Source organism: Cervus canadensis, chromosome X, assembly GCF_019320065.1.
Source record: "Cervus canadensis isolate Bull #8, Minnesota chromosome X, ASM1932006v1, whole genome shotgun sequence".
NCBI classification, from domain to species: Eukaryota; Metazoa; Chordata; class Mammalia; order Artiodactyla; family Cervidae; genus Cervus; species Cervus canadensis.
This window is the reverse complement of record NC_057419.1, coordinates 53,040,936-53,066,050: the sequence shown is the minus strand read 5'-3', so window position 1 is coordinate 53,066,050 and position 25,115 is coordinate 53,040,936. Positions and strand designations below refer to the sequence as shown.

The following is a 25,115-nucleotide window of genomic DNA, read 5'->3' as shown; positions in this document are numbered from 1 at the left end:
GCATTCTTTGGCCTTGCCTTTCGTTGGGATGGGAATGAAAACTGACCTTTTCCAGCTCTGTGGCCACTGGTGAGTTTTCCAAATTCGCTGACGTATTGAGTGCAGCACTTTCACAGCATCGTCTTTCAGGATTTGAAATAGCTCAACTGGAATTCCATCACCTCCACTAGCTTTGTTCATAGTGATGCTTCCTAAGGTCCACTTGACTGCACATTCCAGGATGTCTGGCTCTAGGTGAGTGATCACACCATCGTGATTATGTAGGTCATGAATTTCATTTTTCTATAGTTCTTCTGAGTATTCTTGCCACCTCTTCTTAACATCTTCTGCTACTGTTAGGTCTCTGCAATTTCTGCCCTTTATTGAGTCCATTTTTGCATGAAATGTTCCCTTGGTATCTCTAATTTTCTTGAAGAGAGCTCTAGTCTTTCCCCTCCTATTGTCCAAGGGGTCTTAAAGAACCTGACAGGACTGAACAACTTTCATTTCCATGTCACTTAGACATTTTCAAGTCAAAACTCACTGTCATTATAAAGTTCTATTTAAATACTACATTTCCTCTAGGATCAGAAGCAAGACAAGGAACTCACTCTCTCCACCACTATTCAATACATCAGCCTATATTATTTTATTGTAATTTTCAGTGTCAATGGGTTTGTTCAAAGTTTTCACAAAGGGCTGTCTGAAGGGCTCAGATGAGGTTTGAACCAGCCAATCTGTGCAAGCAGAGAAAACTGTGTGCTGCTACTTAGGGCAAAAAGTTTCGTGGCGTTTTTTTTAACCGCGAAGGGCGGAGGAGAAACAGGATGGTTATACTTGGAGCCACACTGCCATCTACCGACCACAGAAACCAAAACGCCACAAGCCCGGAAGAAAAGCCAACGTTTTTCTTGGATTTTCACGGAGAGGACTGGACACTCTGTATGCGGAAGTTAAGAGGGATTCTCATGAGGACCAGAGAAAGGAAGGTAACCTCTCGAAGTTGCCCGGTCAAACCACCGTGGACCGCGGACTCCAGAGGCTAGCGGAGCCAAGGAAACTCGGGCAGGAAGTCAGGCAGTCTCAGAATTCCGGAGCTTGGTGCGCATGGCTGCGCTCCGATTGGCTGGTTCTGGGCCTGCGCGGAGCAACCCAGTGAGGCCCCTGCCAGTCTCCTGGGACCGGTTGAGAGTTTTCTCTCCGACCCTGTTTCAGAGTCTTCAGTGAGAAACCTGACCGTGTATGTCCGGGTCCTGTCGCCCACTGCCGAAGCCCCACAACTGCGGAACCGGTACAAGTCCCTATATTTCTCCTTCCGCCCACCTCAGGCCTGTGAACGCGTTCCTCCCGTGTTATACTCACTGTTCCCTCCGCTCTCACTCTTCTGATCGTCCTCAGTGCCCACGAGGCTCCCACGGTCGCCCCGGAGACTCTCCGTCCTCGTCGATGTTCCCCTCCTCCCCACCCGAGCATCCCCCTGCCCACGGTCTCCCCGCCCCCGCCCCCGGCCCCGGGCATCAGGAAAGACCGCGCCCCTCATGGTCTGCTGTTTCTAGCCTTCTTCCCTCTCATCACCCTCAACACGCTGTCCTGTCCTCCAGCTCCCTAGCTCTAGGGCCAGTGCACGGATAACAGAACATCCTGGAAACGCTCACCTCTACTACCACATGACCTTCCATACCTTCCGCCAGGCCCCTCCCCGATCGGATTGGCTCCTTGCAGACTCCTGACTATTCACTCCCTGCCTGTGTCTGAGCACATGAGCGTTGAGGAGCAAACTTTACAACTTTACATAAGTTTTTTATCTTAAACCCGTGGCCAGCTGTTCGTTTTCACTCTCACCTACCTACACTACTACACTACACAGTAGTAACCTTCATCATAATGACCACCAGCCCAAGCCGCCAACAATTCGTCGAGAAGAAGCAACTCCGTGGGACTTCTAAAGTCTCCCAATCCCAAAGTGCATGTTTCTGCCCTGGCAGTCTGCTGCCCATCTGCCCTAGTGCTCCTGACTGCACCCAGCCCCTCACCTCTGCCCGGGATCCCATCCCTTGCACCTTCCCAGGGACTTCCAACCTGCAGTTATCACCCCCTCTCGCCTGAACCAGCACCTGCTCCCTCTACATCGCAGCATTCCACAAAAAAGAGGGAAACCCATCCTCTTCTACCACCCTCTTCTGTAGCTACTGGCACTTCACCTGTTGCCCTTCAAAACAAAACTGCTTCAAATTCTGCTGAGATATTCTCTACTCAGCCCCCTTCCATGAAGCTTTTATCCCAGTCATTCCACTGTAACTGGCATTGTCAAGCCCATCATTAAAATCCATTCTTCCTGATCCCGCAGACACTCTTCAGTGCTCATCTTGGCCAACATCTCAGGCATCTTTGGCATATTTGATTCTTGTGTTTTTTATCCCTCTGTTTTTATATTTCAGGGGCTTGGGGCTTATGTGACACCAAAGTATCCTAACTGTACTTGACAAGGGACACATTCTACCCTATGCCCCCTTTGACCAGGATATTGTATGGGAAGTCTTGGGTCAAATGAAAGACAAACAAAGAAAACAGCATCCCAGTCACAGCGGGGGAAACGGCCCACAGAGGCAGTGGCAGGCAGAGGTGAGAGGGCTCAGACAGGGAGGTGTGACAAGAAATGAAGAGGAAGACCAGGGAAAGGAAGATTCCTCCCCATTCACACTTGGGACTCACAGGGGGCACACTGCGCAATGACCGAACGGAGTCTTTGGGCAGATGGGTGGCTGTCGTTTAGGAATTTCTTTTTCTGGAGCAGATCTTGGTGCCTGTTTTGCTGCAGGTGAGATCCAAGGCAGGGCTCTGCATCACCTGAGGGAGAAATGTGGAAAGGGACCGAATGCAGACAAATCCTAAGCAGGCAATGGGCTAGGAGACCTTGCAGCTGAGGCTGAGGAGTGGACATCCCTGCCCAGGGATGGGCTGGACGATGAGACCCAGATTCAGAGGGGTCTGAAGATGCCTGCAGAGTGGCTGAGGCTCAGTCAGCCAGGGAGCACTGGATCCACAGCAAGAGGAGGGAGACAGAAATGCAAGTTTCACCACCCCCACCCATGGGTGGTGCAGGTCAGCATCAACAGCTGGAGCCAGGAGAGGACAGTCATCTTTCCCTCAGGGACCGCTGAGGCCACTGTGAGGAACAAAGGTATGCTGTATTATAGACGACCCTTCCCATATTACCACAAGCCTTGTAAGTGACACATACCCCTGCTCCATGGCTGAAAGAAGTAGAGAGCATTTTCACCAGAATAGACTGAACATTTGTATCTATGGATATTCAGTTGGTTGCATGCAACCACACTTTAGAAGTTAGAAGAACTTCAGTAGGAGTTTTCTGGTTACTAACCAGTATGAAGGGTGAACACTTATGAGGAAGATCAGATCAGCCAGGGAGAACAAATACACTAAAGTGTCCATGGAGTCTGAGGAGCATACATTGAGACTGTGATCCTAGCAACCCATGCCCCCCCCCCACCCTGGCTCTTCCTGTGACCATGGGTCCCAGAGGCAGAGTGGGGCCCAGAGGGAGAGGAAGGTCTTCCTGGAACTCCAACGCTGCTTTGAAACCACCACTCTCCCTTGACCTCAAAGTGAATACTCACCTGTGAAGATCATTCCAATTCTCCATTCTGTCTTCTAGTCAACAGTCCTGATGATTCTTTTGGAACTGGCATCCTGGTCTCTTTGGTTTGGAGAACAGAAAATAGCATACCCTGCAAGCACACAGACCTCTACTTCCAATATGCTGCAGTTTGATTCCTTTCAAGCCATGCTTCTTGAAAGTAGACTCCAGGAGCATCCTCATCCGGTTACCTCTTGATTCCTCCTCTGAGTGCCCATCCACACAACATCCCCTTGCTAACGTATCCCAAGAGATCCATGGGCCAAACCGTAGTACCCGGTGGTGTACTGGCCACAGACACATTCCGTCTTCAAAAACATTTTCCTTGGTCAGAGTCTCTGACAGAAGTGCATGCTGGCTTTCCTCCTCCCTCTTAGTCCATTTCTTTTAAGACTCCCTGTCTGTCCATTTACTTTGATCCCCTCCTAAATCTTGGTTTTGCTTTCCTCTGGTTTCCCACCTCTGCCCTGTGCTCTTCCATTCTACACATAACTCTTGGGTGACCACATCACCTCCCAGAGCTTTTACCCATCTGACTTGTTTTCATTAGTATCCCTCTATGCTGATGGCTTTTCCTATCACCATATCTACCTAAGACGTCCCAATGGGGCCCCACTTCTACCACAGGCTGAGATGTATGGGCTGTCTGCACTCAGATGTCCCATAAGCCGTGCAGACCTGCTAGTAGCCCCAGGCCCATGTTCCCTGGGGTGTCTCATGGATGGGCACGGCCATCCACCCAGTTCCTTCAACCACAATCCCGGACATGCTGCTGGGTGTGATCTTCACCGAGCCATGACTCCCCTGGAGCTGCTCTGGAAAAGGCTGACCCGAGATATTCCTGTTGCCACAGGTGGGGATCCGTTCCTCTCAGAGGCCCTGTTCCTACAGACACGCTCTGAAGGTGTCCTGAGCACAGGCCATCACCCTCCTTTGGATCTCTGAGAGAACCTGGCCACTGTAATTCATCTGAGAGGATGAAAGCCTTGTCTTTAACAGGACGGTGAGTCAGGACACAGCAGTATAAGCCCATCATTGGGGAACATGCCAAAGAATATCCAGAAGAGATTCCTAAAGTAGAACGTTTCGAGAGGTGGGTCTTAAAGGGTGTGCATCAAACAAGTGATTGCTTAACTCTATTTTTCCCAATAAACAGGAGATATGCTGACACCCGATCCTTCCACATCAACATTAATAGCTACAAATCTCAGCCATCTTTAATCTTTTTTTGAAGCACTCTTTTGATCTGTCCAATGCAGTAATCTCCACAGTGTTTTAGAAATGTATTCAACTAACTAGGCACAAGGGATCCTGACAAGAACTAAAACATACTGAGTTTCACTAACAACAGCAGGGTTTTAACTGTAAAACTTTGGATTCAGGAACATGCAGGAAAGCAAGCACAAGGTCAGTTTTCAAACAAGTATTTATTTGGGCAAGTTGTCCCTTTCCTAAGCCTAAGGTGCCTGTCAAGCATAGCGGGCCATGATGAAAGCCTGCTTTGCTTGTAGAGAGTTGCAAGTTTTCGATGTTCAATTTCTTCCAGTAAGAATGGGTTCTGTTTCCACAGCTGCAAGCTCGGCTTTCGTAAGAGAACTTTTTCAGATAATGCTCATGCCAGGGCCACACACCAACCCTACTACATCAGACTCTCCTGGGATGTGCTGCCAGCATCAGCTCTTCTAAAGCCTCTCCAGGGGAGATTTGATGCACAGTTAAGATTGAGGAGCAGAATCACATGATGCTTCACCTGTCCTGGTTTTAAATAGAATCCTCAACTGAAGAGCTATGTTTGCTACTAATGAAATTTTTAAAAAATTTGTAATTAAAAATTCCCTTCTGAGGTAAATTCCCTTCTGAGGGATTTTTGACATATTTATTCACAGCCATATTTAGAACAATTTCAATGACTCAGTGGTGTGTCATGCCTCCAAGTCCCCTTCCTTACCAGACACTCAGGAAGATGAAGGGGAGGGAACGCACCTCAGTCCTAAAATAAATTTGAAAAAAAAACAAACTCAGGGAATTTTTTGGTAGAACTGTCTTACAAGAAAAACTACAGGAAGTTCTTCATGCTGCAATAAGTGAATTCAGATGTTAATCAGAATCCATGTGAAAAAGCAAAGAGCGCAGGTAATGGTAATTATATGAAAAAAATACTTTATGAATACATATTTCACTCCTTTCTTCCTGTATTTAAAAAGAAACTGTCTAAAAAATTATCACATAAATTATTCTTGGAAAGTGGTAGTTGCTCAGTTGTGTCTGACTCTCAGCAAGCCCATTATTGTAGCCTGCCAGGCTCCTCTATCCATGGGATTCTTCAGGCAAGAATACTGGAGTTGTTAGCTATTCCCTTCTCCAGGTGCTCTTCGAGGGATTGAACCCGGGCCTCCTGCATTGCAGGCAGATTGTTTACTGTTTGCGCCACCAGAGAAGCCCATTATTGTTGGGCCAATAACACATGGAATGTAATATACTCACTGTAACAACACAAAGGAGATGGTTGGGAGCAAAGCTGTATTAGGTAAGGAAACAATTCCGGATGGGGTCAGATCCACAGGAACATATGCAAAGAATCAGAAATCATGACAAAGAAGGTGAATATAACAGAAGCTATAAATAGATAACTGATATACTGCCGTATGTCAGCTTTTCATCACATAATGTCATATATAATAACAATAAGAGTGTATTAATGGGCTTACCCTTTATAGATTTATTATATATGTGAGAATATGAGGAAAAGAGGGAAACCAGAATAGAGCGATCTAGGAGTAGTGTTTCTGTATCTCATTAGAATTTGTGTAAATTTCAAGCTGACTGTGATAAAGTAAGATGTTTACGGTGGCAGACAGCTAAGGAAATAACTTTGAAGTGGTGGAAAAATCAGTAAAGAGTTTAAAATGCTGCATTAGAAAATATCCATTGAATGCAAAACAAAGCAGTAAAATGAGGACCATAGAACAAAACGACATGAGACAGAAATATATATTGGCAGATGTAAGTCTGTATCAACATTAAATGTGAATAGATAAAACAGTCCAACCAGAAGGCAGATGTTGAGAGACCAGTTTAAAAAAAAAATCCAACTGTTTGTTGTCTAAAGAGGACACAGTTTAGACTCTAAGATACATAAATTACCATGTATGTGTGTGTGTGTTCAGTCACTCAGTTGTGTTCAACTCTCTGGGGCCCCATGGACTGTAACTCGCCAGGACCCCTCTTCATGGAATTTTCCAGGCAAGAATACTGGAGCGGGTTGTTGTTTCCTACTCCAGGGGATCTTCCAGACTGAGGGATCGAACCTGAGTCTCCTGCATTGGCAGATGGGTTCTTTATCACTAGGGACACCTGGGAAGCCTTATATGACCCAGCAATTCTACTCCTAACAATTTTACCCAAGAGAAATGAAAACATGCCCACACAGTGGCCTGCACTCAAATATTCCACACATGTATTCCTAACAGCCAAATGTAGAAACAACCCAGTTATTCAACAACTGGTATACAAATGAAAGAAAAACAAAAGAGTATACCTGTACAAAGGAATACTACACGGTAATAAAAAAAGTACCTACTAACGCATGTAAGAGCAAGGATGCATCTCAACTGTGCAAATGAGAGAAACCAGATACAGAAGGCTACATATTATATGATTTAATGTCGACGGATTTCTGGAAATGGCACAACTGTTGGCACAGAAATGTATATGTGGTTGCCACGGAATAGGAGTGGAGGAAGGAGTCTGATGGCAAATAGCCCAAGGGAGCATTTTTGAACAATGAGACATTTTCTACATTTTTATTGTGGTACCATTTACACCACAGTATACATTTGTCAAAAATCTACAAACAGTAAAATGTTAAAGTGTTGGCTTTTATTGTATATAAATTATACCTCAATACTTTTTTTAAAGGAAAAGGAAATTTTAAGTATTTCAATATTGGTTATTGTATCCATCTAGACCATGAGCTCAAAAACATAAAAATCGTATTTTGGAATTCTTCCCAGACCTGGCCAACTTCCAGGATTCCCCATGACACCTTTGTACTCTTATGACAGGACACAGAAACTTGGTCTAAACCTTGTTTACAATTCCCTCTCCTTCACCTCAAGTCCAGATTCTTGCTGAGTTCTGTCCCTTTTACTTCGTAAATGTCTAATGCGTCTACGTTTTCCCATGTCCACCACATCTGCTCTAGTCCAAGGCCTCCCTCCATTTAATTGTCAACCCCCTTCTAACGGGTCTCTCATATCCACTCAGGGTATCTGTCTCCCTCTTCCCACCCTCTCCCTCCCTCTCTTACAGTTGCAGAACTGTCTATGCCTTTCTAGATAAAGGCTACTCTCCTATACAAGGACTTGAAGGCGTGGTCTAGTCTCTGCCCAATTTGCTACCAACATCGAAAGGAGAGCTTCCTTTTCTTGTCTCTCTTATCAGGCTTCCTTCACACCATCCAATTCCCTAAGCTTCACCACTTAGATTGTCCCCAATTTCTGAAGCCTCCTGGTTAGTAAACTCCTTCAAGCTAGGCTTCACTTCCAGATACACAACTTAGGTTTCAAGAAGGCAAAACCACCAAAGATCAAATTGCCAATATCCGTCAGATCATGGGGAAAGCAAGGGAATTCCAGAAAAACATCTAATTCTGTGTCATTGACTATGCTAAGACCTCTGCATGGATTACAACGAACTACAGAAAATTCTTAAACAGAGGGCAATACCAGACTACTTGACCCGTCTCTTGAGAAACCTGTATGCGGGTCAAGAAGCAACTGTTAGAACAAGAGTTGGACCAAATGACTGCTTCATAATTGGGGAAGGAGTACGACAAGGGTGTATATTGTCGTGCTGCTTATTTAACTTATATGCAGAGTACATCATGCGAAATGCCCCACTGGATGACTCACAAGCTGGAATCAAGATTACTGGGAGAAATATCAACAAGCTCAGATACACAGATGATACCACTCTAATGGCAGAGAGTGAAGAGCGACTAAAGAACCTTTTGATGATGGTGAAAGAGGAGAGTGAAAAAGCTGGCTTAAAACTCAACTATTAAAAAACTAAGATCATGGCATCTGGTCCTATCACTTCATGGCAAACAAAAGGAGGGGAAGTGGAAGCAGTCCATCCTAAAGGAGATCAGTCCCGGGTGTTCATTGGAAGGGCTGATGTTGAAGCTGAAACTCCAATACTTTGGCCACCTGATGCAAAGAGCTGACTCATCTGAAAAGACCCTGATGCTGGGAAAGATTGAGAGCAGGAGAAGAAGGCAACGACAGAGGATGAGGTGGTTGGATGGCATCACCGACTCAATGGACATGAGTTTGGGTGAAGTCTGGGAGTTGGTGATGGACAGGGAGGCCTGGTGTGCTGCGGTTCATGGGGTCGCAAAGAGTCGGACACGGCTGAGGGACTGAACTGAACTGAAGTGGAAGCAGTGACAGGTGTCATATTCTTGGGCTCCAAAATCACTGCAAATGGTGATTTCAGCCATGAAATCAAAAGACACTTGCTCCTTGGAAGGAAAGCTATGACAAACCTAGCTTGCAGACATTCTCAGGCCCTTCAGTAGTGTCCGATTCTTTATGACCCCATGGACCGAGGCCTGCCAGGCTCTTCTGTCCAGGGGATTCTTCAGACGAGAATACTGGAGTGCGTTTCCATGCCCTCCTCCAGGGGATCTTCCTGACCCAGGGATTGAATCCATTTCTCCTAAGTGTGCTGCATTACAGATTCTTTACTGCTGAGCCCCTGGGGAAGCTGATGACAAACCTAGACAGCATATTAAAAAGCAGAGACATCACTTTGCTGACAAAGGTCTGTAGGGTCAAAACTACGATTTTTCCAGTAGTGATGTACAGATGTGTGAGTTGGATCATGAAGAAGGCTGAGTGCCAAAGAATTGATGCTTTCGAATTGTGGTGCTAGAGATGAGCCTTGCGAATCCCTTGGACAGCAAGGAGAACAAACCCGCCAATCCTAAAGGAAATGAACAATAGAATATTCACTGGAAGGACTGATGCTGAAGTTGCAATACTTTGGCCACCTGATGCGAATAGCTGACTCATTGGAAAAGACCCTGATGCAAAAAGATCGAAGGCAGGAGAAGAGGGCGACAGAGGGTGAGATGATTAGATACCATCGCCAACACAATGGACATTAATTTGATCAAACTCAGGGAGATAGTGTAGGACAGAGGAGCATGGCGCACTGCAGGCCATGGGGTCATAAATAGTCGGACACGACTGAGTGACTGAACAACCACCACCACCTCCACCTTCCCTTTGAGCTTCCCTAAGGTGCCACGGCCCCATTCTCAGCGGGGCTAAGAAGCTTTCTGTGTCTGTCAGTGGTGAAGACTGAGACTTATGTCTTCACACACTCAGCGCCCCCTGCTTAGGGTTGATGATGGGTCCTTAGAATGCTCATCACTCCCTCCCAGAGCTCAGACCAGGGAGCCTTCTCACAACAGTAATGGAGCACCTACCCTGCTACAGAAATGGGAGTTGGAGCTGTTTACACCTCTCAAAGTGTTTTCTCCCTTTACATTCATTTGCACATTTCTTCTTGAGTCACCGAATCCAACTCTGCTCATCCCCACCTGGTTACTGTAACAAGCTGCACCTGCATCTCTGTGAGGACGGGTGCATGTGCCCCCTGCACTATGTATTTTCTTTCCCCTTTCCCTTCAGAATCTGTAGACTCCCAGACATCACCCTCAAAAAGGGCAGTGATGCAGGGGAGGTTGTGACTCTCATCCACAGCCGGCGTCAAAGCACGACTGTGTTATATATAACCTCTTTCACTCTTACAATGAACCTCATCTTCTAGCTTTCCTCCTGCTTCTTGGTCACCCCACTCACTGTTTCTGCCCCCCCCCTTAGGTCCATTCCCTATGTATCTCCTTTGCACTTCTTTTCTGTTTATGTGTCTGTGGTCCACCAGCGTGATATTCCCATCATCCACCTCACATCACTGGTCTTGTTATTTCAACCATTGCAGATATGCCCTGAAACATGCTAATAATCAATGTGTGTGTACTAAATGAAGGAATATCTTAAATGACTGACAGGAAAAGCATCTCCTCCATGTGGGAGTCAGTATAGAGGTGTCATATTTGTAGCACCATACATAAAGCCTTGTGTCTTGTTCCAGACACTGTAGGGCTGTGGCTCTGTCTTGGTGCCCTGTTGACCTTGCACCTACCCACTTAGGCTACGTAGGCAAGGCTAAACTGCAGGCTGACTTGAATCTTGGCAGAGAACCTACTGATTGCTCTTGCAGCAAGGGGAGATAAGCAGCTTGATGAAGAGCTGCTATGAGGCCATTTCTCACCTGCCTCCTTTTCCAGCTGGAGGTGACACAAAGTTGCTACTCACCCACCTCTGGTTTCCATTGAACATAGGATGGTCTCCCTAGCCCCAGCTGAGAGTACACCTGTGGACTACAGAGCTGCTCAGTCCATAGGGCACAGCTGTGGGCTCCTTCCCGGCAGAGACCCACCACCTGCGGTGCCTGTTACTGAGGCCTTCCAATTCAGTGTCAAACCGTGGGACTAGGGACAAGGCAACTGACACCAGGGGCATATTGCTTCTGCACTGTCTGTAAGTTAGAAACGGAATCCATTCGGGTTCATTGTCTCCTTACTGGCCAAGCCCATAGAAGGTGACAAATTAACAACTCATTGGTACACTGTGTGGTCCTGTAGCCCCTGCAGTGTTACTTAGAGACTGGCTGCCTGACTACGTGACAGAGTATGGTGTTGAGTTGTGTGATGTTGCGTGACCAGAATATTGGCTTATTTCCTTTGTCATCACACAGCAAGGAGCACAGTTTTCACGACATACTATGACTTAGGGTAGCTTTGTCAGTCCTCATTAACAAACCAACCTTAGAATAGATCCCATGTCTGATACCAGCTATTGAATCTGCTATTGAATCAATATATTTTTTAGACAAAATTTGTTTCTGAAGTCCAAATCATTTTATTTTTTTTATTTCTTTTCCCATTTATTTTTATTAGTTGGAGGCTAATTACTTTACAATATTGTAGTGGTTTTTGCCATACATTGACATTTTAAAAATTAGCCTTATAGTCCACTTGAAATTCAAAATCTGTATCACTTGTGAGAGAATTGTAATTGTAAAGGTAAGTGAAATTAAAAATTTTGAAAGTTTAAATTTAAAAAAATGGAGCATAATAAGCCAAATCCATTTGCAATGTAATGCCTACTTCACATATGTTATCTTGTTTATTCTTCATAACAAATATTTAGTGTAAAATTGTAATTTCCATTTTAGAAATGGGGAAAAAGATCCAAAGGATGTAAATACCTTTCTCACCTTCACACACTATGTGTCACAGCCAGTATTGATACTCTTAGTTATGTCACATGCTGTGCTTAGTCACTCAGTTGTGTCGGACTCTTTGTGACCCCATGGACTGTAGCCCATCAGGCATTACTATCCATGGGGATTCTTCAGGCAAGAATACTGGAGTGGGTTGCCATGGCCTCCTCCAGGGGATCTTCCCAACCCAGGGATCGAACCCAGGTTTCCAGCACTGCAGGCGGATTCTTTACCATCTGAACCACCAGGGAAGCCCAGTTACGTCATGTCAGAGTGAAAAGTTGCTGCTGACCCACAAAAAGATGCCAGGATTCTTGGCATCCGGAGGAGAAGAATTTAATCTGGGACCAGCGACGAGGCTGGATCGCTCAGAGCTTTTGTGTAATAAAGTTTTATTAAAGTATTAAGAAGATAGAGAAAGCTTCTGACATAGGCATCAGAAGGGGGCAGAAAGAGTACCCCCCTGCTAGTCTTCAGCTGGGTGTTATATAGTCACTAGCAGTCTGTTAATGAGAAAAAGGAATGTCTTAAAACTCAGAATGGCACCAGGCCCCTCATCCATAAGACGTATTTTGGGATAATCTTGGCACCAGACGATTCACCCCGGGCCATAAAATGATTGACTTGAATCTTGTAGAAGGGCAGGTGACCATACAAATAGTTTTGTTTACATAGATTAGGGGGCAATATCTGAATATAACATAATGGTTTGTCAAGTAGGTTATGAGCCATTAGGCGGAACCGACTTGAAGACAGAGTCTGGGGTAAATGCATAGTACATTAACATAGCTTAAGACAAACATTTCCATAAGAAAAATGTACTGGTTAACTCAAGGATTGAGAATAGTTAACTTCAGGTGAAACCAGGTGTCATTATGGCAACATAGTATTTTAAGAGAAACCTTTCAAATTTGTAAAGAGAAGGAAAAAAATATCGCTAGTTTGTTTCCTTCTGCCCCTCCTAAGAGAGAGAAAAATGTCTAACACTTGCAGCCTATTTCCTCCATTTGGAGACCCGTGGCCTTCCTGCCTGTTACCCTCTCAATAGCCAATAAGGAGACAGAGCAGATAAGACTCGTCATTTTGTCTCACAAAGTTCCCCTTGTTCCTTTCCCTTTTCTTCTAGCTGGGACCTAATCTTGTCAGGCAGCTCCATGATCTAGGGGATTTTTCACATACTTTTTGGTAAGAAGGGATACTCTAACTTAAGTCTCATAGTAGATTTGAACCTCCCATTTTCAGTCCTTTTGGACCTGGGGTTTCACACCTCTGTAAGGGCACAACAACCGCTATTAATAATCCACTGTTATTCCTTAAGCAGAGTGCATTCTGAATAGGTCCTTTGTTGCAGTAAAATATATTTTTGGTGCATGAGGATGCAGATGGGGCCTCAGAGATCTAAGCGTTTTGTTATTATGTAATAATAAGGATATAAGGGGGTAATCAGACAGCTGGAGGACTTCCCTGTAGCTCAAACGGTAAAGAATCTGCAGGAGACCAGGGTTCAATCCCTGGGCTGGGAAGATCCTCTGGAGAAGGGAATGGCAATCCACTCCAGTATTCTTGCCTGGAGAATACCATGGACAGAGAAGCCTGGTGGGCCACAGCTCATGGGTCACAGAGTCAGACACGACTGTGTGATTAACACACACACACACACACACACACAACACACACACACAGTTGGAGGGCTTCTGAGATCTGGTGACTATCAAGCCAATAGAGGACGTCATGGAGAAGAAAAGACATTTGTGGCTGCTCTCTCCCTGCACCCAAAAAAACTTGGAAGGCAAGTCAGAAATGTGTGAAAGATATGTTGTGGCATTTGCCATGGAATTTGACAGCAGTTTTGTCCTGTCTCCCTACAACCTTAAACAATGGCTTTGGCATTCCATTTCTCTATAGGACAATACAAATATATTAAGTTTTAAAAAATGTTTCTCTGTCAATGATTTCATCAGGGACATCGTATGAGATTTGGGTGGCACATTTTGTAAACCCATTTATTCAAGAGAAGACCAAAGGCTTTTATGAATTTTTTTATGTGTGGGTATATATATGTATGTATATGTATTAACATGTAGATTACACCTAAAGAATATGTTAGGACCAAATTTTGTTAACCCTAGAAGTGCAAGGGTGGTTTAAATGTATAAGGTTACCACTGCAATTCACCACATTAATAGGAAAATGGAGGGAAAACAATTCTATGATCATCACAATTGACGCATTATAAGTGTTTGATGAAAATTAATCTATATTCAAAACAGCAAACTAGGAATAGAATGGAACTTACTCTGATAAAGTATATCTACAAAAAAAGCAAGTAAACAGGTTGAAATGGAGAAGATTTTTCACTTCCTATCGGGAAAAATGCCAATTATCACCTGCTTTAGTCAAGACTATTCTGGTTAGGTTTGTTCAATGCTGCAAAATGAGGAAAGGTTTAAGGTTTAAGCCAGCAGAAACTGTTGATATTCAAATATAATAGTCTATTTTGCAAAGCAAAAATAATCTAGATCTAAATTTGTGGAATTAATATGCATATTTAGAGGACTTGTTAGACAGAAAATCTGTATACAAACATTCTATCTCTACATATATCCTCAACTAGACAATAAAAATCACAAACCATGAATTTTCAATAACATTAAACAGCCGGGGATAAATTTAACAAAAAATGTGCAAGTAGAAAATGAAACTTTATTGACAGAACTTTAACAGTCAAATATACAATGTAAGAACAGCATAGATCATTTCAGTTTATCTTCTTTCAAGCAGATGGTTGCCCTTCACCTATAATACAAACATTAAAGAAGTTACTTAGCAGAACTTTATTTCGATGATAGGAGAGGTATACACAGTTCGCTGCAGTTGTAGTTTTATAAAATAGACTAAAACAAGAACACTAAGGGTGACCCTTTGGCTTACCTTCAGTTAATCCTCTCTAGAGATTTTATAGAATTTTCAAGCATATTACCAGTATTTTTAAAAACACACTACTCTTCCTAGTTATACAAGAAAACAAGGACACTGAGTTCAGAACAAATGAAATCAATGAAACCTATCAGAAGGTCGTTTTCAGTAGAAGGCAAACCTGTGTACACATTCAGTAAAATATCTAACAACAAAAAACACCCTAAGAAAAACAAAATACACAAAAAATGAAACAAAAAGTCCCAAAAAAGTATCATTCAAATGTGTTGGCTTCAAATAATAGTCCGAATATAGGATAGCTAAACAGTTGTTATCTCTCTTACTGCTTAAGTGAAGTAAATAAAGAGGCCAGTATTGCATTTGTTTCTTCTCTGCTGTGGAAAAGTGTAGAAATTTTCATTTGTTCTAATTTATCCCTGATATGGTTGCTTTCAGTCGGTTAAACATCTGTCCCCCTTTTTACTTGTGGCCCTCATGTAATTCGGAATGTTTCTTTTCACCCTGGAAAGCATTCCAGTTGGTATAGTAAATTATATGCTGACACTAATTTTTAGTCATTACTATCACTGGCGACATGGTGACATCAACATGTGAAGCAGAAACAGGACTGTTTCTCACAGTCACACCAAAAAAGGAAAAGGAAAAAAGGAGAGAAGAAAAGAAAAGGGAGAGCAAGAGGGAGTATGAGTCAGAGAGAAAAGCAAGTAAGAGAGAAAGAAAATCTGGAAAAGCAGATTTTTTGTTTGTTTCTAAATGATAATTGCTTTTGAGAGACAACTCTGACCAATTTCAAGTTCATCCACGGCATTTGTGATGTTTAGTTATTTAGTTACTGTGGGGTATGTTAAATAATATTTGTTTTTCCCACCCTATTAGCCATTTCATCAATATTCTGAAAATATCTGAGTTCCAGATTATACTCAGTTTTAATTCTGTAAGATACTAACTGTTATAGTCTGGGTTCGTATTTCTTATTATGTATACTTGGGCTCTGTCCTTTTTCCTCACAGTTATGTAAATTGAGAGGAATGGACTTGCAATTTGGGGTTGGCAGATACAAGCAATTATATTCAGAATGGATAAACAACAAGGTCCTACTATACAGCACAGGGAACTATGTCCAAATCACAACGGAAAAGAATATTAAAAAATGTGTGTGTGTGTATACACACATATACATGTTAAAAAATTATGTAAACTAGCACATTGCCTTTATTTATTAATAGTTGAGTTTATTTTCCTCTTCCTAACAATTCATACCTGTCTTTTATTCAGTATCTTTTTCTTTCTCCCTTAGGTTTATTCTGTTGCTCTTTTTCTTACCTTTTATGTTGGGTGTAGGATTTTATATTTATGGACTTTGTAATGTATGTATTTTCCTTTTTAAATAGCACACATATTTAGGGCTAAGATTTTTCTATGAGAACGTTTTAATCATGCTGTGTAGTTACTTGAAAGTAGTCTGAAAGTTGTGTTTTCGTCTAAATGTTCTAATGGAATGGAACAAAAATGTAAAGTGAACATATTTAGAAGGCTAATACACAGCAAATTCCTCCCTAACTATGAAGTTCTTCCTTTAAAATCAGAACCATGCAATAATTGTCAGCAATTTGGAAAACACGTATGTGAAACATACTAAGTTGATTACGCGGGAAGAACTAGAGTTACAATCTTCGCCCTTCAAAACTTTTTAAACTCATGCATCAAAGAGGAAAAATAACATACTTGATATGCTTACAGACAATTATATCATGAGGCTCAGATTTTTATTAGGTCTTTAAGAGTGAGAGTGGGGTGTATGGCAAAAACCATCATAGTATTGTAAAGCAATGATCCTTCAACTAAAATAAGCAACCCTCCCCCCCAATAAAGACCAAACGTGGGGGCAGGTGGTGTGCTTAGCATATGTATCTTACTCACACCTGCCTTGAATATCACTGACTACATGCACTCTCTCAACTTGATCAGCCACAGAAACAGGAAACTAGACTATCTTTTGCCATTTCATTGTTCAGTCATTTCATGCTTCACTGGGGAAAGGACTGAAAATCCAACTATTTTGTTTAAGAGCTAGAGAATTCAGAATTTGAGAGAATTTAACAAACACGAAGCAGAATGTTGGCTCATTTTCTTTTTAAAAAAATTAATTTACTTATTTTAATTGGAGGCTAGTTACTTTACAATATTGTGGTGGTTTCTGCCACACATTGACATGAATCAGCCACGGGTGTACATGTGTCCCCCATCAGAAAATGAAATCTCAATTCCCCTGTTATAATTAGATTCAAGATGACATTTTATGATAAATACATCATGAAAAACAGAGTATTCTTGTATGCATTCCATCGAAGAGAATCAGAGAATGCAAAAATTAGCATTGAAAAATGAGCATTTTAGTGTATCTGTTCTGAATTCACAATTTATATGAGTCAAGTTGAGTTTAGAAGTTAAGGGATTTCACAGAATCACACACATTATGTTAAAGCTGGTACTAGAACCTACTTGAATGCCTGAGCATATTTCATATAAACTGATATCTATTACAAATGCACTCCATATTTGTTACAAGCAGAAATTATAAAAGAACCTGAAAATTATTAACTGTTGCTTAAAGTACTTATATAATGAAGAAAACGGTTTCCTATTTTCAACTCGATATGGCTTTGATCCGAATAAAGAAAGTTACAGACTTTCTTTATTCGCAAGTCTGTTAAGTCAGACACTCAGGCATCTGGGGTCTGAACTACCTTTCAAAGAATATGTGAGCTCTGTTATTAAAATAATAGTAGTGTTCCCTCTATATTATTAAAGATATAATATTCTGGAAAAACAGAAACCACATAAATTACTTTCTGAATGGATGACATACCTGCTTCTGGCATTTCAACAGGCTCTCTATTTGATGCAATCTCCCCCTTGACATCAGGACCATCTCCACCCTGACCCCCAGTCTTTGCCACAGCCAATTCCCGGAGATCAGTTTCCAGGACAGCATCTTTAAAAACAATGCATGAATTCCGCTGTAAAGCATACAATATAAACAAGGGAATGATGATATTAATTCCCTCAGTGTTATGAATTAAAAGCCTTAGGATAGTATGGTAAAGATGTAACGAATAAGAACCTCAGGAGCATTATTCCAGGAATGTTTTGCTGGAGAAAAGGGAAAGCAGAAGTTTCTGAATGCTATTACCATTTTCCTTTTCCAGGGTTGTCCTCAGACAACTTAGTTGCCCCCTCTCTCTTTGTCTTGAAAACAAGGGAACATTTGAGCGACCACACTAACTGGCAAACTATACTCTCCTCAGGATTTTAGGAATTGTCTGAAGTCCTTTTCTAATGTTTCCTTTCCTCCTCTGACTGATTATGTCTTAAGGCATGATGCACAGATATACTTTACCTTCAGAGGCATCCTTCTCCTTCTCTTCATCAGGATTCACTGGATCCTCTCCACTTACTTCCTCCTTTTCAGGTGTGATATCCTGAATCTCAGCTGGTGGTCCCTCTTCTTGAGGTTGCTCAACACTGGGCTGAGGGTCCTAGGACAGTGTGCATGCAAATAAAAACATTTTGTTGTTAATACATCTAATAGCATAAACATAGATAATACACAGATATATCTGATCATAAGTAAACCTAACAATATTTTTCCAACACAATTCTGTGTACTTACTTTTAATAAAGTGACTCTTCCCACAGAGAAGAGTTAGCTCCCATAAGAGTTACCCAGAAAGACTTTGGAAGCTATTTCAATCTATGCTGGGATGGAAGTATGCAATCTGTTGTTAATAAGCAGGAGGAGGGAGTCACTGGGCACATTTCCAGGGGATTTAACAGTATACTCATCCAGGCAATGCCAGACTGTAATGCATCTGGATCAGTGTTCCTTCCTAAGACAAACTGTCACCCTTTATCAGCATGGAAGACCTGTATCACTGCCTCTGTACTACTTGACATCATTTTCTCAAAAATAAACTTGTGCGAATAGAAAACATCAAATGGTAAGATACTCACAACCACACGTTCATCCAGCCGGGAGCAATCTGGATCTACAGGTCCCAGTGTTGATGCCCCTTGCCCATTCATATTTCTCCCTGAAAGTAGAATATTGTGACTTAGATATTGTATTTAAGAGCACAGCTACATTTGATCACTTTTATGACCATATGTTGATTATTATTTTTTTTAATGTGAAAATACTTTTAAAAGAAAACTCTGGTTAAGTATGAGTGTACATGCATTCCAATTAAACCAAATACAGTTGCTTGCAAAGCCATTTGTGTCTCTGCTAAGCCGGCAGAGAAATCACCTTAAGGTACACAGGAAGGCTGAATTTTTGTGAGGCAGTGTGATTTCACAACAGAATTCTCCATCATGAAGATACTTAGTGAAATACTGCTAGGAATTTAAAAATTCAGGGCTATTGCTCTTCTCACACTCCTATTCACCAGACCTATTTTCCCCAACTCTCCTGGAATTCAGTTGGAACACGAAGAAAGGCTCAGTCTTACAGCCTGACTATGGGGAGTTTCTCAGTGTCCGTGGCTGAGGTGAGTCTGCATGCAGAGCAGCCGGTCCACTTCTCTCTTGGCACCTTACCACAAAACCCGCGATACAGTCACAACCCCAGCGCGGTCCAGTTTCCAGGTCTCTCCTTAATCGCCCACCCCGGCCCCTGCCCAGGTCCCACTGCCGGCTCCAGATTCTGTGCCCTGTCATCAGTTCCAGGGCCCCAGTGAACCAGATATCTCAAATAGCACCCCCAAGTCTCCCCCCACCATCATCCGACCCCCTGCCCTCCTCTGCCCACCGCCCTTGCTCTCCCAACACCAGGGCAAGAACTATGGCGTCGCGACACTTGTCAGGAGAAAGATGACGACCTCGAGGGCCTTCTTCCTCAAAGGCCCCAGATCGCACTGCCCGACCCGCCCGAAACTCGCTGGCTCCCCCTCACACGTGCACACACTTAAACTCCAGACAGGACAGATCTGTGGACCTACCTGGTGAGGCTCAAGTGGTCAGAAAGGACCGGGATTGAATAAACACACCCGTCTCAGGCCCAACGCTCCTCACAGAACGCTCAGGAAGGCGGACGTGCACCGAGGCGCATGCGCACGAAGGAGTACACTGCGCATGCTCCCTGAGTTGGGCGTGAGCTGTGCTGGTTGAGGTTTTCCCGCCACTGAGGTAGTCCTGGAACCGCAGGGTCTCTGCAGGATGAGCAAGGAGGCTTGAATACTGTATTTTTTTCCTTCCAGTGCAGTCTTTCTTATGCATCCACAAACTGTGGTGATAGGAAGCCCCAGGTTACCCTTAGGGGAGCATGTGTCTCAGAAAGACCCTCATGACAGAACTAGACATTACGGTTTTTAATACCTATTTTTATACAGGCTTTGATGAACCATTTCCTTCTCTGCTTCTGGGTTTTCCAGCATGCTTGCAATGGCTTTACTCACTTCCATGGAACAAATACATAAATAGATACCCCTGTTTCCTTTTTTTGCTTGGAGCACTGTGCATTTAAATCTCTGAACTGGTAACTGATTTCTCTGAATATACCTCTGGTTCCTATACAATATTGTTCTTTTAGCATCGGGCTTTACTTTCACCTCCAGACACATCCACAGCTGGGTGTTGTTTCCACTTTGGCTTAGCCTTTTCATTCCTTCTGTAGCTATTTCTTCACTCTTCTCCAGTAGCGCATTCTTCTTATTCTAGTACAGCAGAAATTTTCGTACTTACTAGGAGGTTTAATTTTACCCGGTTTTACCCAAGAGAAAGGAAAACATGCTCACACAAGGACCTTTACTCAAATATTCCACACATGTATTCCTAACAGCCAAACATAGAAACAACTCAGTTATTCAACAACTGGTATACAGGTGAAAGAAAAACAAAAGAGTATACAAAGTGTACAAAGGAATACTACACCGTAATAAAAAAAAAATGTAACTACTAATGCATGTAAGAGCAAGGATGCATCTTAACTGTGCAAATGAGAGAACCAGATACAGAAGGCTACAGGTTATATGATTTAATGTCGATGGATTTCTGGAAACAGCACAACTGTTGGCACAGAAATGTATCTGTGGTTGCCAGGGTATAGGAGTGGAGGAAGGAGTCTGATGGCAAATAGCCCAAGGGAGCATTTTTGAACGATGAGTCATTTTCTACATTTTTATTGCGGTACCATTTACACCACGGTATACATTTGTTAAAAATCTACAAATGGTAATCCGTTAAAGTGTTGGCTTTTATTGTATATAAATTATACCTCAATACTTTTTTTAAAGGAAAAGGAAATTTTAAGTATTTCAGTATTGGTTATTGTATCCATCTAGACCATGAGCTCAAAAACATAAAAATCGTATTTTGGAATTCTTCCCAGACCTGGCCAACTTCCAGGATTCCCCATGACACCTTTGTACTCTTATGACAGGACACAGAAACTTGGTCTAAACCTTGTTTACAATTCCCTCTCCTTCACCTCAAGTCCAGATTCTTGCTGAGTTCTGTCCCTTTTACTTCGTAAATGTCTAATGCGTCTACGTTTTCCCATGTCCACCACATCTGCTCTAGTCCAAGGCCTCCCTCCATTTAATTGTCAACCCCCTTCTAACGGGTCTCTCATATTCACTCAGGGTGTCTGTCTCCCTCTTCCCACCCTCTCCCTCCCTCTTACAGTTGCAGAACTATCACTTTCGAGATAAAGGCTACTCTCCGATACAAGGACTTGGAGGCATGGTCTAGTCTCTGCCCACTTTGCTACCAACATCGAAAGGAGAGCTTCCTTTTCTTGTCTCTCTTATCAGGCTTCCTTCACACCATCCAATTCCTAAGCTTCTCCATTTAGATTGTCCCCAATTTCTGAAGCCTCCTGGTTAGTAAACTCCTTCCAGCTAGGCTTCACTTTCAGATACACAACTTAGGTTTCAAGAAGGCAAAACCACCAAAGATCAAATTGCCAACATCCGTCAGATCATGGGGAAAGCAAGGGAATTCCACAAAAACATCTAATTCTGTGTCATTGACTATGCTAAGATCTCTGACTGCGTGGATCACAACAAAGTACAGAAAATTCTTAAACAGAGAGCAGTACCAGACTACTCGACCCGTCTCCTGAGAAACCTGTATGCAGGTCAAGAAGCAACTCTTAGAAGCAGAGTTGGAACAAATGACTGCTTCATAATTGGGGAAGGAGTACGACAAGGGTGTATATTGTCATGCTGCTTATTTAACTTATACGCAGAGTACATCATGCGAAATGCTGCACTGGATGACTCACAAGCTGGAATCAAGATTGCTGGGAGAAATAGCAACAAGCTCAGATACACAGAATGATACCACTCTAATGGCAGAAAGTGAAGAGCGACTAAAGAACCTTTTTGATGATGGTGAAAGAGGAGAGTGATTGTGAAGTAATTAGCCTCCAACTAATAAAAATAAATGGAAAAATAAAAAAAAAAACCCTGATGCTGGGAAAGACTGAAGGCAGAAGGAGAAGGGGCTGCAGAGGATGAGATGGTTAGATAGCATTATGGACTCAACAGACATGAATTTGAGCAAACTCTGGGAGACAGTAGAGCACAGAGGAGCCTGGAGTGCTACAGTCTATGGGATTTCAAAGAGTTGGACTTGACTTAGCAACTGAACAACAACAACAACACAGAGGAGAGATCTATGGCAATGATAATTATTATTGGAGAGGGGGAAAAAGTCTAATGTGGCTGGTATTATTTATATACAGACTACATGAAAATGATAGCAAGATCCTCCCTCCAGTATACATCTAATAGTGTGTATGTTATGTGGAGCGGGGGGAGAGGAGTGGGATGTGAGGGTTGCAACAAAGGACAAAAAGAGTTTGATTCCTGGGGAATTTTGCCTACAGCTAGGGAAACACATTATGATAGAGGCCTGTTTTAAGCTATTATAATATTAGCATACAGAATACTGTAGCTAAGTCACTACTTTTGTTAAATAAATGCTGGTGAGTACATGCTGCTGGAGAAATATATTTCAATTTCTCCTTGGGTAACTTTATTAAAAAAATCCTTCCTTCTATTGCCATTTGGTTCAACCCATGCTTTTACCCATTTAGAAACATACCAATTGTGTCATGGAATCTCAGTATCTTGACTTCGTGTTCTGTTTGAGACTATAGATTTAGAATTTCTTCCTTCTTGAGCTGACAAATCTAGACAGTTTGTGTGTGTGTGTGTGTGTGTGTGTGTGTGTGTGTGTGTGTATACCAGGCTGCCATCTGCTGTGGTTGGTGTTCTCTGGGAAGGCTTGTTGGAGCAGGAGTTGGTTTGTTTGTATTCTAAGCTCACAGTAATGTCAGCCCAACTGGAAACCTTCAATTTGCCCTTGGGGAAATCAGTCATCTAGTACAGGTTCAGCTGAGCTATGATAGATGTTTACTGTTGCTCTACAGATGTTTTAGCCAGGGATTGACTCCATATCAAGGATATGAAAATCAGATGAACTGCTCAGATCCAAAATGTGGGCTTGAAGATGGCCTCTTCTTGGTACCCAGCTTGGGCAGGGTCCAAGACATGCTTTGAGCTGTTTGTTATCCATTTGGTTCTAGTTCTCAAATGCTGTTTTCTGTAAGCCATTCATTACTCCTTAGTCATCAATAAAACAAAATTTTGGTGCATATCAAGCATTTATCTTAATTACTTCAGACATTGGAAAGAAAAAAGTCACACATACACATATACACAAATTCCAGCCCTTTTACTTTTGAATAGTTTCCATCATTTTACCCTCTTATAGTAGCAGAGAAGGTAGACCAACACAATGGGCATTTGGGCAAAACAAAACCCCCACTATGGTCTTAATGAAGTTCTGGGGAAGTATACATATAGTTAAAGAGTCAAAATATAGATATAGATATCCTTCTTTTCCTTGATAGATTATTTTTACTCTAAAGCAAGTAGAAATGAATGCTATCTATTAAATACTGGCTACAGAGGAAACTGTTTTGCTTTAACTTAAATCTAGAATGACCTAGCACAAAGAGGAAAGAATAACCAGTTGCCTTTGTCCATGAGTTTCAGGTGGACTTCAGAAAAAATATGACTTTATCTAAATATTTTCTTTGGAAAAGTAGTCCCAGGCATGTGTATGTGTGCTTAGATGTGTATACATCCACCCTTTCACTTATATAGATATATGAACAAAGTCACACATAAGGACTCATGTTCAAATTTGGGAATGCCTGGCTCCTTTCTCTCAGAGTCTGGCAACTCAAATTGCTAAAGAAAGGGATTCCTAAATTCTGGAACAACTGTCAGGAATCTGACAATTATCTGATGTTCTAATATTGGGGGAATTTTCAGTGTTTTCTTTCACTGGTTTCAATTAAACTTCAGAAACCTGGATAGCATACTTCTCCCTTTTTCTTCCCAACCACTGACATCCACTCAACCATCAAGATCTGTCATTTATAGTCCTAAAATAGTTATCATATCCATCTACTTCTCTCCATGTCCACTGGCACTCCATCATCATCTTATACCTAGACCATTAGAATAGATTCCTAACTGGACTCCCTGATGCAGTTCTGCCCAGATGCCTTGAATTCATTCTATGCTTTGCAGGACTTTGTAACCAGGATACTCTTTCTAAAACACAAACTGTATATAACACCTCTGTTCATTTTTTTTCAATGACTCTCCATTGTTTACAGAATAAAATCTAAGTCCCTTGACTAAGATCCTTCTTTTGTGGCTCCTGAATACATAGTGCTCTCCCCCCTGCCACCCAAAACTCTCTGCCAATCTCCCTGCACAACACACACTTAGACCTCCAGAAGTACCAAATTATGGGCGGTCACCCTAAGCACAATCTGTTCTCTTGTACCTTTAGGCCTTTTCACAAACTTTTTTCCTGCCAGGAATACCCTCACTTTATCCTTGTGCATCTGGCAAACCTCTACTACCACTTCAAGTCAATTCAAAGGTCACACTAGTAGAAGAAATCTTCCTTGATCAAGGTATTCTCTCTTGATGTTCCCACTGCTCCCTTTATATTACTCCACTGTGGCCCTGATGATATTTTATTGTAATTGTTTCCTCCTTTGGGCTGGATATTCTTTGAGGGCAGGAACAATGCCTGATTCTTCAATATGTTCCCCAGTGTCTAGCACAGGGCATGAATATAGTTGATGCTCAAT

At 42.4% G+C, this 25,115-nt stretch overlaps 1 protein-coding gene and 1 long non-coding RNA gene across 4 annotated transcripts; both read right to left on the bottom strand.

Annotated features, from left to right (window-relative positions):
- Nucleotides 1-2,654: 2,654 nt before the first annotated feature.
- Nucleotides 2,655-4,771, bottom strand: LOC122435011. The gene is made up of 2 exons (XR_006267540.1): nucleotides 3,618-4,771; nucleotides 2,655-2,826 (listed from the first exon to the last, which is right to left on the bottom strand). It is a non-coding gene; the product is annotated as an uncharacterized LOC122435011 (long non-coding RNA).
- A 9,907-nt stretch (nucleotides 4,772-14,678) lies between these two features.
- LOC122435982 (X antigen family member 5-like) lies at nucleotides 14,679-20,625 on the bottom strand. 3 transcript variants are annotated; one of them, XR_006267759.1, is made up of 6 exons: nucleotides 20,309-20,323; nucleotides 19,933-20,142; nucleotides 18,947-19,026; nucleotides 18,333-18,471; nucleotides 17,802-17,927; nucleotides 14,679-14,791 (listed from the first exon to the last, which is right to left on the bottom strand). XR_006267759.1 is itself a non-coding variant. In XM_043460093.1 (5 exons), exons 2-5 carry the CDS (start codon nucleotides 19,016-19,018, stop codon nucleotides 14,769-14,771), a joined length of 360 nt encoding a protein of 119 aa, XP_043316028.1. In that variant the 5' UTR covers nucleotides 19,019-19,026; nucleotides 19,933-20,625; the 3' UTR covers nucleotides 14,679-14,768. The 3 variants fall into 3 exon arrangements, 1 of the variants encoding a protein (XP_043316028.1); XM_043460093.1 differs by having other exon boundaries at nucleotides 19,933-20,625; XR_006267758.1 differs by lacking the exons at nucleotides 18,947-19,026; nucleotides 19,933-20,142; nucleotides 20,309-20,323 and adding an exon at nucleotides 18,606-18,755.
- Between the last annotated feature and the right edge of the window lie 4,490 nt (nucleotides 20,626-25,115).